Genomic DNA, 15,743 nt, shown 5'->3' with positions numbered 1-15,743 from the left:
GCAGAGTTAGGAGGAGGAGGAGAAACAGCAGAGTTAGGAGGAGGAGGAGATACAGTAGAGAAGGTTTGATTCCTAAGCAACCTGCCGACACATAGTTTGAAGTACAATACCAACATAGCTACTGTAGTAGGTCAAAGCTGTGTGCTGGAAAACCTTGGTAGAGCATGGGTGGAGTAGGCATTGTGGTGCTCATGTGAATTTCCCTTATTTTTCGGCTTCAGACCAATGCCTATTCTCACTTAAAACGTTTTGTTTTTAATGGTGTTCTAGACCCATCCAGACTGCCAACTATACACTGCCTCTACATTACGAACACCTGCTCTTTCCATAACATACTGTAGACTGACCAGGTGAATCCAGCTGAAAGCTATGATCCCTTATTGATGTCACTTGTTAAATCCACTTCAATCAGTGTAGATGAGGGGAGGAGACAGGTTAAAGAAGGATTTTTAAGCCTTGTGTCACGTCGTTGAAGAACGGGTCAGACCAAGGCTCAGCGTGAAATGCCTACATGTTTATTAAACTGAATAAACATACAAAACAACAAACGGCAACGAAACGTGACGTCAGAAGGCTACACACTATTAGGAAGGTGTTCCTAATGTTTGGTGTACAGTGGGGAAAAAGTATTTAGTCAGCCACCAATTGTGCAAGTTCTCCCACTTAAAAAGATGAGAGAGGCCTGTAATTTTCATCATAGGTACACGTCAACTATGACAGAGAAAATGAGAAAAATTTTTCCAGAAAATCACATTGTAGGATTTTTAATGAATTTATTTGCAAATTATGGTGGAAAATAAGCATTTGGTCAATAACAAACGTTTCTCAATACTTTGGTATATACCCTTTGTTGGCATTGACACAGGTCAAACGTTTTCTGTAGGTCTTCATAAGGTTTTCACACACTGTTGATGGTATTTTGGCCCATTCCTCCATGCAGATCTCCTCTAGAGCAGTGATGTTTTGGGGCTGTCGCTGGGCAACACGGACTTTCAACTCCCTCCAAAGATTTTCTATGGGGTTGAGATCTGGAGACTGGCTAGGCCACTCCAGGACCTTGAAATGCTTCTTACGAAGCCACTCCTTCGTTGCCCGGCGGTGTGTTTGGGATCATTGTCATGCTGAAAGACCCAGCCACGTTTCATCTTCAATGCCCTTGCTGATGGAAGGAGGTTTTTCACTCAAAATCTCACAAAACATGGCCCCATTCATTATTTCCTTTACACAGATCAGTCGTCCTGGTCCCTTTGCAGAAAAAACAGCCCCAAAGCATGATGTTTCCACCCCCATGCTTCGCAGTAGGTATGGTGTTCTTTGGATGCAACTCAGCATTCTTTGTCCTCCAAACACGACGAGTTGAGTTTTTACCAAAAAGTTCTATTTTGGTTTCATCTGACCATATGACATTCTCCCAATCCTCTTCTGGATCATCCAAATGCACTCTAGCAAACTTCAGACGGGCCTGGACATGTACTGGCTTAAGCAGGGGGACACGTCTGGCACTGCAGGATTTGAGTCCCTGGCAGCGTAGTGTATTACTGATGGTAGGCTTTGTTACTTTGGTCCCGGCTCTCTGCAGGTCATTCACTAGGTCCCCCCGTGTGGTTCTGGGATTTTTGCTCACCGTTCTTGTGATCATTTTGACCCCACGGGGTGAGATCTTGCGTGGAGCCCCAGATCGAGGGAGATTATCAGTGGTCTTGTATGTCTTCCATTTCCTAATAATTGCTCCCACAGTTGATTTCTTCAAACCAAGCTGCTTACCTATTGCAGATTCAGTCTTCCCAGCCTGGTGCAGGTCTACAATTTTGTTTCTGGTGTCCTTTGACAGCTCTTTGGTTCAAACAGGTGCCATTAATACAGGTAACGAGTGGAGGACAGAGGAGCCTCTTAAAGAAGAAGTTACAGGTCTGTGAGAGCCAGAAATCTTGCTTGTTTGTAGGTGACCAAATACTAATTTTCCACCATAATTTGCAAATAAATTCATAAAAAATCCTACAATGTGATTTTCTGGAATTTTTTTCCTCAATTTGTCTGTCATAGTTGACGTGTACCTTTTTAAGTGGGAGAACTTGCACAAAAAGTGGCTGACTAAATACTTTTTTCCCCCACTGTACTTAATGTAGTCTTCTAGTAACCTGCTGGATGTTAGGATGATTATGATGATAACCTGCTGGATGTTAGGATGATAGTGATGATAACCTGCTGGATGTTAGGATGATAGTGATGATAACCTGCTGGATGTTAGGATGATAGTGTTGACGGTTTAACTAACCTGGTCCAGCAGGGCTTCAGGGACCTCCCTCCCGTTGATTCTGGCTGCTCTGCGGATCTCCTGACGAGCCTCCTCCTGTCGGCCCTGGGTCATCAGCCACCGTGCTGACTCTGGGAGGATCCTACCAGACGATCAGGGATGGGGAGTCAAGGATGGGTCCAGCAAGTACAGGGATGGGGAGTCAAGGATGGGTCCAGCAAGTACAGGGATGGGGAGTCAAGGATGGGTCCAGCAAGTACAGGGATGGGGAGTCAAGGATGGGTCTAAAAAAGAGATGGGTGGAGTAGGCTGCTCTAAAACCACACCTCTGCACCAGCTGGCAGACTGACGGGGTTAGAGGTTAGAGACGTACCAGTAGAATACCCCCAGCAGCAGGACAGGGCTGCGGAGGACCAGCTGACAGACTGACAGGTCAGGGTTCAGAACGTACCAGTAGAATACCCCCAGCAGCAGGACAGGGCTGCGGAGGACCAGCTGACAGACTGACAGGTCAGGGTTCAGAACGCACTAGTAGAATACCCCCAGCAGCAGGACAGGGCTGCGGAGGACCAGCTGGGCAGACTGACAGGTTAGGGTTCAGAACGTACCAGTAGAATACCCCCAGCAGCAGGACAGGGCTGCGGAGGACCAGCTGACAGACTGACAGGTCAGGGTTCAGAACGTACCAGTAGAATACCCCCAGCAGCAGGACAGGGCTGCGGAGGACCAGCTGACAGACTGACAGGTCAGGGTTCAGAACGTACCAGTAGAATACCCCCAGCAGCAGGACAGGGCTGCGGAGGACCAGCTGGCAGACTGACAGGTTAGGGTTCAGAACGTACCAGTAGAATACCCCCAGCAGCAGGACAGGGCTGCGGAGGACCAGCTGACAGACTGACAGGTTAGGGTTCAGAACGTACCAGTAGAATACCCCCAGCAGCAGGACAGGGCTGCGGAGGACCAGCTGACAGACTGACAGGTTAGGGTTCAGAACGTACCAGTAGAATACCCCCAGCAGCAGGACAGGGCTGCGGAGGACCAGCTGACAGACTGACAGGTCAGGGTTCAGAACGTACCAGTAGAATACCCCCAGCAGCAGGACAGGGCTGCGGAGGACCAGCTGGCAGACTGACAGGTTAGGGTTCAGGACGTACCAGTAGAATACCCCCAGCAGCAGGACAGGGCTGCGGAGGACCAGCTGACAGACTGACAGGTTAGAGGTCAGGGGTCCGTATGTTTGAATAGAATACCCAGAGGAACAAGACAGGGCTGGAGAGGACCAGCTGACAGACTGACAGGTCAGGGTTCAGAACGTACCAGTAGAATACCCCGAGGAACAGGACAGGGCTGGAGAGGACCAGCTGACAGACTGACAGGTCAGGGTTCAGAACGTACCAGTAGAATACCCCGAGGAACAGGACAGGGCTGGAGAGGACCAGCTGTAGGATCCTCCAGTCTCTGACCCCGTAGGCGATCCCAGACATCAGCATCAGACCGATGGCATAGAAACAGTGGGAGAAGATGGTGAACAGAGCCCTCCTGTTATTACCTGTCCACTCAGCACCTGGTTAGATCAAGGGGTTAGAGGTCAGAGGTTGTTACCTGGAGGATGGAAACACATACAGTACATGACAGAGGAGTCTGACGGCCATGTCAAATATCTAGTATGGTATTGGCCAACTTGGGTCCCAGAGGGCTGCTGGTTGCAGGATTTTGTTCCAGCCCAGCTCTAACACAGCTTATTTCTGGGAAGTAAACAACTGTACCTTGCATTTGATACAAGAAAGGTGAGAGTTTCAGTTTTCACTAAGTGAAAAGGAAGTTATATCGTATAACATCGCAGTGTACCCACCTAAAACATAGGTGTTTATAGCGATGCCTGAGATGGTGGTGCCGACCATGAATCTGAAGGCTATGTAAACATAGATGTTGGGAGAGAAGGCTGCTCCCACGCCGAACAACAGCTGGATGAGTAGAGAGAGGAGGACCACAAAACGCCTACCATACCTGAGGAGCAGAGAGGAAAAAGAAGAGGTGAGGAGGGGAGGGGAGAGGGAGGGAGGAGAAGGAGAGGTGAGGAGGGAGGGGGAGAGGAAAGGGAGGGAGGAGGGAGGAGGGAGGGAGGGAGGAGGAGGGAGAGGTGATGTGATGGGGAGGGGAGAGGAGAGGGAGGGAGGGGAGGAGAGGGAGGAGGAGAGGGAGGAGGAGGGGAGGGAGGAGGGGAGGGAGAGTGAGGGAGAGGAGGAGGAGGAGGAAGGAGGGGAGGAGGAGGGAGGAGGAGGGAGGGAGAGGGAGAGGGGGGGAGGGAGGGGAGGGAGGAGGGAGGAGGAGGAGGAGGGGAGAGGAGAGGTGAGATGAGGGGGAGAGAGGGAGGAGGGAGGGGAGGGAGGGGAGAGGGGAGGAGGAGAGGGGAGAGGAGAGGAAGGGGAGGGAGGAGGAGAGGGAGGGAGGAGAAAGGAGAGGTGAGGAGGAGAGGGGAGAGGAGAGGGAGGGGAGGGAGGAGGAGAGGGAGGGAGGAGAAAGGAGAGGTGAGGAGGGGAGGGGAGAGGGAGGGAGGAGAAGGAGAGGTGAGGAGGGAGGGGAGAGGAAAGGGAGGGGAGGGAGGAGGAGACCCTTCTACCCTTGCCACCACTGCTGAAAAGAAACCTAGGGGAAACACTGGATGAGTCCATACCTGTCTGCCATTGGCCCAAACACCAGAGCACCAATCAGGAGCCCTGCCATGTAGATGGACTGGGACGCCTCATTCAGACCACTGTTGGCACACACCAGGTTGAACTGAAGAGGATGGGAGGAGGAGGGGAGGAGGAGGGGAGGAGGAAGGGAGGAGAGGAGGAGGGGAGGAGGAAGGGGGGAGAGGAGGAGGGGAGGAGGAAGGGAGGAGAGGAGGAGGGGAGAACCATAATAAAGATAGCATAATAAGGACGTGCTGCAAACAGAGAAAATAGGTTGAACGTGGCAACAATACATTGGAGACATATCTGTTATTTGATAAATATCTGTTCTGTTATTGCAGACATATTTGTTCTTTGATAAATATCTGTTCCATTTTTGGAGACATATCTGTTATTTGATATATATCTGTTCTGTTTGTCACGCCCTGGCTCTGGGGACACTGTTATGTTGAGCCAGGGTGTGTAATTCTATGTTTGTATTTCTATGTTGGCCTGAGTGACTCCCAATCAGAGGCAACGAGTGTCAGCTGGTTGTCTCTGATTGGGAGCCATATTTAACTGTCTGTCTTTCACTTTGTGTTTGTGGTTTCTTGTTCTTATTTGGTTTGTGTTAAACCGTAGACATCACGTTATCGTCTGTTGTTTTTGATCGTGTGATCAGTATAATAAATATTATGTTCACCTTCAACGCTGCGCCTTGGTCTCTCCCTGACGATCGTGACAGAAGAAACCACCAAGATGTGACCAAGCAGCGTGTCTAGGAGCCATCGCCAGGAGATCTCTAACAGATCTCCTTCGCCTCCTCGACTGGGTCAAGCCGGATGAGGAGGAGAGGGGCTTGACATTGTGGCAGAAGGGGCGAACGGCTGGCGGGGACATGAGAGACCTTGGCCACGGGTAGGAGTGAAGCCCAGAAATTTTTAGGGGGGCTAACGCCGTGGACGACGGGCCAGCAGGAGACCGCGGCAGAGCGGCCCAGCGGATTGGCAGAGGAGGCCGCCAGGTTACGGGGGCCACTGGTCGAAGAGGGGGTGGAAGATGTAGAGGCACGGCGAGAGGTACTGGGGTGTGTTACCAGTCCGGTCCGGCCCGTTCCAGATCCCGGTGTAGGGCCAGTGGTGTGTGTCCCCAGTACGGTCCGGCCTGTTCCTGCCACTCGCACCAAGTCTACGGTGCGCATCGCCAGCTCGGCCCGGCCCATTCCTGCTCCCCACACCAAGTCAGTGGTGCGTTTCGTCAGCCCTGTTCGGCCCGTTCCTGCTCCCCGCACCAAGTCTGTGGTGCGTTTCGTCAGCCCTGTCCGGCCCGTTCCTGCTCTCCGCACCAAGTCTGTGGTGCGCGTCGCCAGCCCAGTCCGGCCCGTTCCTGCTCTCCGCACCGAGTCTGTGGTGCGCGTCGCCAGCCCAGTCCGGCCCATTCCTGCTCGCCGCACCAAGTCTGTGGTGCGTATCGTCAGCCCTGTCCGGCCCGCTCCTGCTCCCCACACCAAGCCAGTGGTGTGCGTCGTCAGTCCAGCACGGCCCGTGCCTGTTCCCCACACCAAGCCAGTGGTGTACGTCGTCGGTCCGGCACGGCCCGTGCTTGTTCCACTGGTGCCTGGTCCGGCACCGGTCAGATGCGTTACGCCGGAGCTAGAGCAATCCGCTCCATCAGTGTGCAGTCCAGCTCCGGCCAGCGGGGCCAGACCGGACCAGGGGTACTTTGGGGGTTGGAGAGGGAGTGGGGATCAGGCCCGAGCCGGATCCGCCGCCAAGGCGGAGTGCCCACCCGGTCCCTCCCCTGTGGTAGTTTAGTTGGCGCGGTCGAGTCCGCGCCTTTAGGGGGTACTGTCACGCCCTGGCTCTGGGGACACTGTTATGTTGAGCCAGGTGTGTAATTCTATGTTTGTATTTCTATGTTGGCCTGAGTGACTCCCAATCAGAGGCAACGAGTGTCAGCTGGTTGTCTCTGATTGGGAGCCATATTTAACTGTCTGTCTTTCACTTTGTGTTTGTGGTTTCTTGTACTTATTTGGTTTGTGTTAAACCGTAGACATCACGTTATCGTCTGTTGTTTTTGATCGTGTGATCAGTATAATAAATAATATGTTCACCTTCAACGCTGCGCCTTGGTCTCTCCCTGACGATCGTGACACTGTTATTGCAGACATATCTGTTCTTTGATAAATATCTGTTTTGTTCTTTGAGACATATCTGTTCTTTGATAAATATCTGTTCTGTTCTTGCAGACATATCTGATCTTTGATAAATATCTGTTCCGTTCTTGGAGACATATCTGTTCTTTGATAAATATCTGTTCTGTTCTTGCAGACATCTGTTCTTTGATATATATCTGTTCTGTTCTTGGCGACATATCTGTAATTTGATAAATATCTGTTCTGTTCTTGCAGACATATCTGTTCTTTGATAAATATCTGTTCTGTTCTTGCAGACATATCTGTAATTTGATAAATATCTGTTCTGTTCTTGCAGACATATCTGTTCTTTGATAAATATCTGTTCTGTTCTTGCAGACATATCTGTTATTTGATAAATATCTGTTCTGTTCTTCCAGACATATCTGTTCTTTGATAAATATCTGTTCTGTTCTTGGAGACATATCTGTTCTTTGATAAATATCTGTTCTGTTCTTCCAGACATATCTGTTCTTTGAAAAATATATGTTCTGTTCTTGGAGACATATCTGTTCTTTGATAAATATCTGTTCTGTTCTTGCAGACATATCTGTTCTTTGATAAATATCTGTTCCGTTCTTGGAGACATATATGTTTTTTGATAAATATCTGTTCTGTTCTTGCAGACATATCTGTTCTTTGATAAATATATGTTCTGTTGTTGGAGACATATATGTTCTTTGATAATTATCTGTTCTGTTCTTGCAGACATATCTGTTATTTGATAAATATCTGTTCTGTTCTTGGAGACATCTGTTCTTTGATAAATATCTGTTCTGTTCTTCCAGACATATCTGTTCTTTGAAAAATATATGTTCTGTTCTTGGAGACATATCTGTTCTTTGATAAATATCTGTTCTGTTCTTGCAGACATATCTGTTCTTTGATAAATATCTGTTCCGTTCTTGGAGACATATATGTTTTTTGATAAATATCTGTTCTGTTCTTGCAGACATATCTGTTCTTTGATAAATATATGTTCTGTTGTTGGAGACATATATGTTCTTTGATAATTATCTGTTCTGTTCTTGCAGACATATCTGTTATTTGATAAATATCTGTTCTGTTCTTGGAGACATCTGTTCTTTGATAAATATCTGTTCTGTTCTTGCAGACATCTGTTCTTTGATAAATATCTGTTCTAATCCTAGAGACATCTGTTCTTTGATAAATATCTGTTCTGTTCTTGCGGACATATCAGTTCTTTGATAAATATCTGTTCTGTTCTTGGAGAAATCTGTTCTTTGATAAATACCTGTTCTGTTCTTGCAGACATTTCTGTTATTTGATAAATATCTGTTCTGTTCTTGCAGACATATTCATTCTTTGATAAATATCTGTTCTGTTCTTGTGGACATATCTGTTCTTTGATAAATATCTGTTCTGTTCTTGTGGACATATCTGTTCTTTGATAAATATCTGTTCTGTTCTTGGAGAGTTCTGTTCTGTTTTTGGAGACATATATGTTCTTTGATAAAAATCTGTTCTGTTCTTGGAGACATACAGTACCAGTCAAAAGTTTGGACACACCTACTTACTCAGGGGTTTTTCTTTATTTTAAATATTTTCTACATTGTAGAATATTAGTGAAGACATCAAAACTATGAAATAACACATACGGAATCATGTAGTAACCAAAAAAGTGTTAAGCAAAGTAGCCACCCTTTGCCTTGATGACAGCTTTGCACACTCTTGGCATTCTCTCAACCAGCTTCACCTGGAATGCTTTTCCAACAGTCTTGAAGAAGTTCCCACATATGCTGAGCACTTGTTGGCTGCTTTTCCTTCACTCTGTGGTCCAACTCATCCCAAACCATCTCAATTGGGTTGAGGTCGGGTGATTGTGGAGGCCAGGTCATCTGTTGGAGCACTCCATCACCCTTCTTGGTCAAATAGCTCTTACCCAGCCTGGAGGTGTGTTTTGGGTCATTGTCCTGTTGAAAAACAAATGATAGCCCCACTAAGCGCAAACCAGATGGGATGGTGTATCGCTGCAGAATGCTGTGGTAGTTATGCTGGTTGAGTGTGCCTTGAATTCTAAATAAATCACATACAGTGTAACCAGCATAGCACCACCACACCATCACACCTCCTCCTCCATGCTTCACGGTGGGAACCACACATGTGGAGATCATCCGTTCACCTACTCTGCGTCTCACAAAGACACGGCGGTTGGAACCAAATATCTCAAATTTGGACTCATCAGACCAAAGGACAGATTTCCACCGGTCTAATGTCCATTGCTCGTGTTTCTTGGCCCAAGCAAGTCTCTTCTTATTATTGGTGGCCTTTAGTAGTGGTTTCTTTGCAGCAATTAGACCATGAAGGCCTGATTCACACAGTCTCCTCTGAACAGTTGATGTTGAGATGTGTCTGTTACTTGAACTCTGTGAAGCATTTATTTGGGCTGCAATCTGAGGTGCAGTTAACTCTAATGAACTTATCCTCTGCAGCAGAGGTAACTCTGGGTCTTCCTTTCCTGTGGCGGTCCTCATGAGAGCCAGTTTAATCATAGCGCTTGATGGTTTTTGCGACTGCACTTGAAGATACTTTCAAAGTTCTTGACATTTTCTGGATTGACTGACCTTCGAAGTAATAATGGACTGTCGTTTCTCTTTGTTTATTTGAGCTGTTCTTGCCATAATATGGACTTGGTCTTTTACCAAATACGGCCGGCTATCTTCTGTATACCCCCCCTACCTTGTCACAACACAACTGATTTGCTCAAACGCATTTAGAAGGAAATAAATTCCACAAATTAACTTTTAACAAGGCACACCTGTCAATTGAAATGCATTCCAGGTGACTACCTCATAAAGCTGGTTGAGAGAATGCCAAGAGTGTGCAAAGCTGTCAACAAGGCGAAGGGTGGCTACTTTGAAGAATCTCAAATATAAAATAAATTTTGAATTATTTAACACTTTTTTGGTTACTACATGATTCCATATGTGTTATTTCATAGTTTTGATGTCTTCACTATTATTCTACAATGTCGAAAATAGTAAAAAATTAAGAAAAACCCTGGAATGAGTAGGTGTATCTAAACTTTTGATTGGTACTGTATCTGTTCTGTTCGTGGAGACATATCTGTTCTGTTCGTGGAGACATTTCTGTTCTGTTCGTGGAGACATATCTGTTCTGTTCGTGGAGACATATCTGTTCTGTTCGTGGAGACATATCTGTTCTGTTCGTGGAGACATATCTGTTCTGTTCGTGGAGACATATCTGTTCTGTTCATGGAGACATATCTGTTCTGTTCATAACATGTAGTCTACACCAGTTGTAGTCAGTGCCGTTTGTTGTTCATGAGCATGGCCTTGTTTCTATTGCAGCATGTTGGATGACTGTCATTCATCTTCCATTCACCCAGTTCAACGTAACAGTGATAGGTTTAGGCTACTACATGATACTCACATGTTCCCTATACACATCATGAGGTTGTTACAACCTAGCCTATGAATGAAAGTTTACAACGTAGGTGCACACAGGTCGAGAGAAACATTTGAGGTGACAGACAGTGACACATTCAATACTGCCTTGCACACTCTTGCCTGCATCCAGCTGATATAGGGTGTAATCATTAGTCCAACAGTTGCAAACAAGAGTTTCTATTGGACAAATTCAGGTATGTTTATCCCCGTTTTGTTCAGTTTGCTTCCGTTTAAGAAAGGTTTTTCAACAGAATCAGCGGAATTAATACACCCCTGATCACGCGTAAACACAGTTCACTTTCATAGCAGCAACGTTGTATTCCTTCTCGCATCTATGCGCTCTTCTCCTCTCACCGCTTCCCTTCGCTTGTGGACTTCAACACATCAGCTGTATGTGACCAGGTGAAAAAACCTTTCCAAGCCAAACCTTCATATCATAACCGCTAACCGCTACACACAGCCTACATCGTTGTCGCCATATTAGCTAAATTAACGTCCTAGTCAGCATAGCTAATAGAACTAACGTGTTAGTAAACCCGCTACAATCATGCAGTAACATTACAGTGTACAGTCAGGTAAGCAGTTACACTGGCAGGCCCCGGTGACAATAAATTATTAAAACCAAAAGCTTACCTTGACTTGGAAGAGTTCCAGTGTTGTGTTGGATAGTCATAGCCAGCTAGCTAACATAGCATCCCTCTGTTTGAGCAGGGTGTTTCAGTAGGCTGACCTAGCTAGCTGCATTTGTTAGCTAAGTAAGTGAAACTGAAAAAAATAACTCTTTCTCTCTATTTCTCTCTTGCTTCTCCTTCATTTTGGAAGAGATTAATTTGTTCAAAACTGTTCAACTATTGTCTTTCTCTCTCTTTGAGTCAACTACTCACTACATTTTATGCACTACAGTGCTAGCTAGCTGTAGTTTATGCATTCAGTACTAATTATCTGATCCTTTGATTGGGTGGACAACATGTCAGTTCATGCTGCAAGAGCTCTGGTAGGCTGGTGGACGTCCTCCGGAAGTTGTCATAATTACTGTGTAAGTCTATGGAAGGGGGTGAGAACCATGAGCCTCCTAGATTTTGTATTGAAGTCAATGTACCCAGAGGAGGATGGAAGCTAGCTGTCCTCTGGCTACACCATGGTGCTAGTGCTGTTGAGGCTACTGTAGACCTTATTTGCAAAATAGTGTGTTTTAATCAATTATTTGGTGACGTGATTCTATTTAGTATAGTTTTATCTAAAAAGGCTAACTTTTAAAATGTTTAAAAAATATATTATTTAATGAAATTCCCTGAGGAGGATGGTCCTCCCCTTCCTCCTCTGAGGAGCCTCCACTGGTCTACACAGTACATGTAGTCTAGACAGTACATGTAGTCTAGATAGTACATGTAGTCTAGATAGTACATGTTGTCCCAGTCGTTCTGTTATTACACAACTATACAGTGTTGATTGAATAAGGGACAAGACAAGACAGCCCCACAGTCTGAATGGGAGGAACAGTATGATTTATGATGATGATTTACAGTGGGGAGAACAAGTATTTGATACACTGCCAATTTTGCAGGTTTTCCTACTTACAAAGCATGTAGAGGTCTGTAATTTTTATCATAGGTACACTTCAACTGTGAGAGACGGAATCTAAAACAAAAATTCAGAAAATCACATTGTATGATTTTTAAGTAATTAATTTGCATTTTATTGCATGACATAAGTATTTGATACATCAGAAAAGCAGAACTTAATATTTGGTACAGAAACCTTTGTTTGCAATTACAGAGATCATACGTTTCCTGTAGGTCTTGACCAGGTTTGCACACACTGCAGCAGGGATTTTGGCCCACTCCTCCATACAGACCTTCTCTAGATCCTTCAGGTTTCGGGGCTGTCGCTGGGCAATACGGACTTTCAGCTCCCTCCAAAGATGTTCTATTGGGTTCAGGTCTGGAGACTGGCTAGGCCACTCCAGGACCTTGAGATGCTTCTTACGGAGCCACTCCTTAGTTGCCCTGGATGTGTGTTTCGGGTCGTTGTCATGCTGGAAGACCCAGCCACGACCCATCTTCAATGCTCTTACTGAGGGAAGGAGGTTGTTGGCCAAGATCTCGCGATACATGGCCCCATCCATCCTCCCCTCAATACGGTGCAGTCGTCCTGTCCCCTTTGCAGAAAAGCATCCCCAAAGAATGATGTTTCCACCTCCATGCTTCACGGTTGGGATGGTGTTCTTGGGGTTGTACTCATCCTTCTTCTTCCTCCAAACACGGCGAGTGGAGTTTAGACCAAAAAGCTCTATTTTTGTCTCATCAGACCACATGACCTTCTCCCATTCCTCCTCTGGATCATCCAGATGGTCATTGGAAAACTTCAGACGGGCCTGGACATGCGCTGGCTTGAGCAGGGGGACCTTGCGTGCGCTGCAGGATTTTAATCCATGACGGCGTGGTGCGTTACTAATGGTTTTCTTTGAGACTGTGGTCCCAGCTCTCTTCAGGTCATTGACCAGGTTCTGCCGTGTAGTTCTGGGCTGATCCCTCACCTTCCTCATGATCATTGATGCCCCACGAGGTGAGATCTTGCATGGAGACCCAGACCGAGGGTGATTGACCGTCATCTTGAACTTCTTCCATTTTCTAATAATTGCGCCAACAGTTGTTGCCTTCTCACCAAGCTGCTTGCCTATTGTCCTGTAGCCCATCCCAGCCTTGTGCAGGTCTACAATTTTATCCCTGATGTCCTTACACAGCTCTCTGGTTTTGGCCATTGTGGAGAGGTTGGAGTCTGTTTGATTGAGTGTGTGGACAGGTGTCTTTTATACAGGTATCGAGTTCAAACAGGTGCAGTTAATACAGGTAATGAGTGGAGAACAGGAGGGCTTCTTAAAGAAAAACTAACAGGTCTGTGAGAGCCGGAATTCTTACTGGTTGGTAGGTGATCAAATACTTATGTCATGCAATAAAATGCAAATGTATTACTTAAAAATCATACAATGTGATTTTCTGGATTTTTGTTTTTGATTCCGTCTCTCACAGTTGAAGTGTACCTATGATAAAAATTACAGACCTCTACATGCTTTGTAAGTAGGAAAACATGCAAAATCGTCAGTGTATCAAATACTTGTTCTCCCCACTGTAGGTATGACAGGATGGCTGGCTGCCAAGTCTAACATCATTATGGAAACAGCTGCCAAGTCTAACATTATTATGGAAACAGCTGCCAAGTCTAACATCATTATGGAAACAGCTGCCAAGTCTAACATCGTTATGGAAACAGCTGACTGAGTCCAGTGCTGCCTGTCTGTCTTTCTGTCCTCTGTCACTCCGTATGTCTGTTGTCAGTCCTCTGTCTGTCTGTCAGTCCTCTGTCATTCCACCGTCAGTCCTCCGTCTGTCGGTCTGTTCTCAGTTCTCAGTATGTCTGTCTGTCAGTCCTCTGTCTGTCTGTCAGTCCTATTTCACTGTCTGTCTGTCTGTCTGTCAGTCCTCTGTCAATCTGCCAGTCCTCTGTCTGTCTGTCTGTCAGTCCTATTTCACTGTCTGTTAGTCTCAGTATGTCCTCTGTCACTCTGTCATAAAGAGTGTTCAGGTTCAATCACATCAAAGTCCTATATCATTTCTATGATCATTCTATTAGCATAACCTCAATAGAGACATTATTATAGAGTAATCAGAAGAGAGAGATAGTTCTACAATAGATGGCTAGTAGAGAAGTTAAGGAGCATTATTCTACTGTTGCACATTTTGATCATTGTCCTACAGTACAGTTGGAGAGACAAACATGTTCCATAAGTTAAAGTCTGGAACATGGAGCACACACAACTGGCTCTCACCTGAGGCAGATCACACTGATAGTGGAATGAGAGGGAGTGTGGCGTCATTATGATTCATTCAAACTAGGCATCAGACTGCAGGCTCAACAGATATTTAGTATTGGCACTGACCCATTGTCTGCCCCAACTAACCGGCCTGTCTCAAACAGGTGTAGAGAAAAACAGACCCTGTTCTACCCTATGACCTTACCTCAGTCACCAGGCTGGTGGTCCCTTGGGGAGCCTCATACTTCCATCCATCCCTGCAGGAGATGGTACTGTTTATCCCGTACTCTTCAATAGTCTCCAAGTCCAGATCCACCGGAGTGTACATCTTACAGGACTGGAACCCAGGGCCCTCCTCAAGCGGAGGAAGGGTGAGGTTCTTCTGTCTATCGTTGGTCAGGTCGGGTCCCTGCGTCCTGATCCAGTCGGTGTTACAGTGGTGAGGGAAGTTCATCCCTGTAAACACCTGACAGAACATGTGGAACCCGTTGAAGATGTTCGGGAAGCATATCGCCGCCAACATTCGCTTCTGGAAAGTTCCAAACTCCCCGACCGCTGTCAGTACCTGCCCGAACCCGGAGCTCATCTTCAGTCACAGGTGTTGGTGCAACACGCAGGCTGGAAGTGTTCGATAGGAGATTGTTTGCCAAGTGTAGGCTAAACACCTTTCAATTGACAGGAGATCATTAGTGGTTAGATAAATTAATGTTTAATCTGTCACAACCAACTCACATGATTCTTTTCAGGCGTTATCTGGTTATCTGCGTGCGTAAAATAATTCCTTACTCTACAAACCTTTAGAAAAAGAAATAACGTAAGTAAAATTCAAAGCCTCAACAAAATACTTAATTAGTTAAAGTGAATTGATAATCTAGTGCCTTAACAGTCTATTCCATTAGTTAAAGTGAATTGATAATCTAGTGCCTTAACAGTCTATTCCATTAGTTAAATGCATTTTTAGATGCCCCTCGTGCTTCTTTTTGCCTACTTCAGCTAAGTCAGTGGGACTTTGTACTGAACAGAGAACGCGCGTGCCATATGGAACTTTAGACCTGTTGCTCTGAGCAGGGAACAATGTGGACATATATCTGGGACTGGGATGTTCTAGGACTGGGCGGGATGGGAACCACAAGGACATACATCTGGGACTGGGGGGGTATGAGCCCTGTTATGGGCTGAATGTTTAACCCTAAATTCATGATGTGTAGATAATTCTCCTTACATAATGATGTGTAGATAATGTATAACTTTCGTTTTGTAAGGTATTTTTAGTGAGTAATTTGTAAGGTTTGTTAGTGAGTAATTTGTAAGGTTTGTTAGTGAGCAATTTGTAAGGTATTTTTATTGAGTAATTTGTAAGGTTTGTTAGTGAGTATTTTGTAAGGTATTTTTATTGAGT

General features: G+C 45.9%; 1 protein-coding gene across 1 annotated transcript; it reads right to left on the bottom strand.

The window, feature by feature from the left end:
- Positions 1–2,217: 2,217 nt before the first annotated feature.
- Positions 2,218–15,116, bottom strand: LOC121549416 (solute carrier family 22 member 14-like). Its single transcript, XM_045218306.1, has 5 exons — positions 14,550–15,116; positions 4,929–5,032; positions 4,107–4,261; positions 3,650–3,818; positions 2,218–2,396 (listed from the first exon to the last, which is right to left on the bottom strand). Exons 1-5 carry the CDS (start codon positions 14,928–14,930, stop codon positions 2,267–2,269), a joined length of 939 nt encoding a protein of 312 aa, XP_045074241.1. The 5' UTR covers positions 14,931–15,116; the 3' UTR covers positions 2,218–2,266.
- Between the last annotated feature and the right edge of the window lie 627 nt (positions 15,117–15,743).

The sequence above is a fragment of the Coregonus clupeaformis genome, unplaced genomic scaffold, assembly GCF_020615455.1.
Source record: "Coregonus clupeaformis isolate EN_2021a unplaced genomic scaffold, ASM2061545v1 scaf1493, whole genome shotgun sequence".
Taxonomy (NCBI): Eukaryota; Metazoa; Chordata; class Actinopteri; order Salmoniformes; family Salmonidae; genus Coregonus; species Coregonus clupeaformis.
This window is presented reverse-complemented; position numbering and strand designations above follow the sequence as displayed.

Excerpts from the sequence above, each read along its gene's own strand:
- LOC121549416 (XM_045218306.1), bottom strand. The coding sequence starts at position 14,930 with ATGAGCTCCGGGTTCGGGCAGGTACTGACAGCGGTCGGGGAGTTTGGA. Across the intron at positions 4,262-4,928 it reads TTTGGGCCAATGGCAGACAG|GTATGGTAGGCGTTTTGTGG; the intron begins GTATGGACTCAT and ends TCTGCTCCTCAG. Across the intron at positions 3,819-4,106 it reads TATAAACACCTATGTTTTAG|GTGCTGAGTGGACAGGTAAT; the intron begins GTGGGTACACTG and ends TGATCTAACCAG.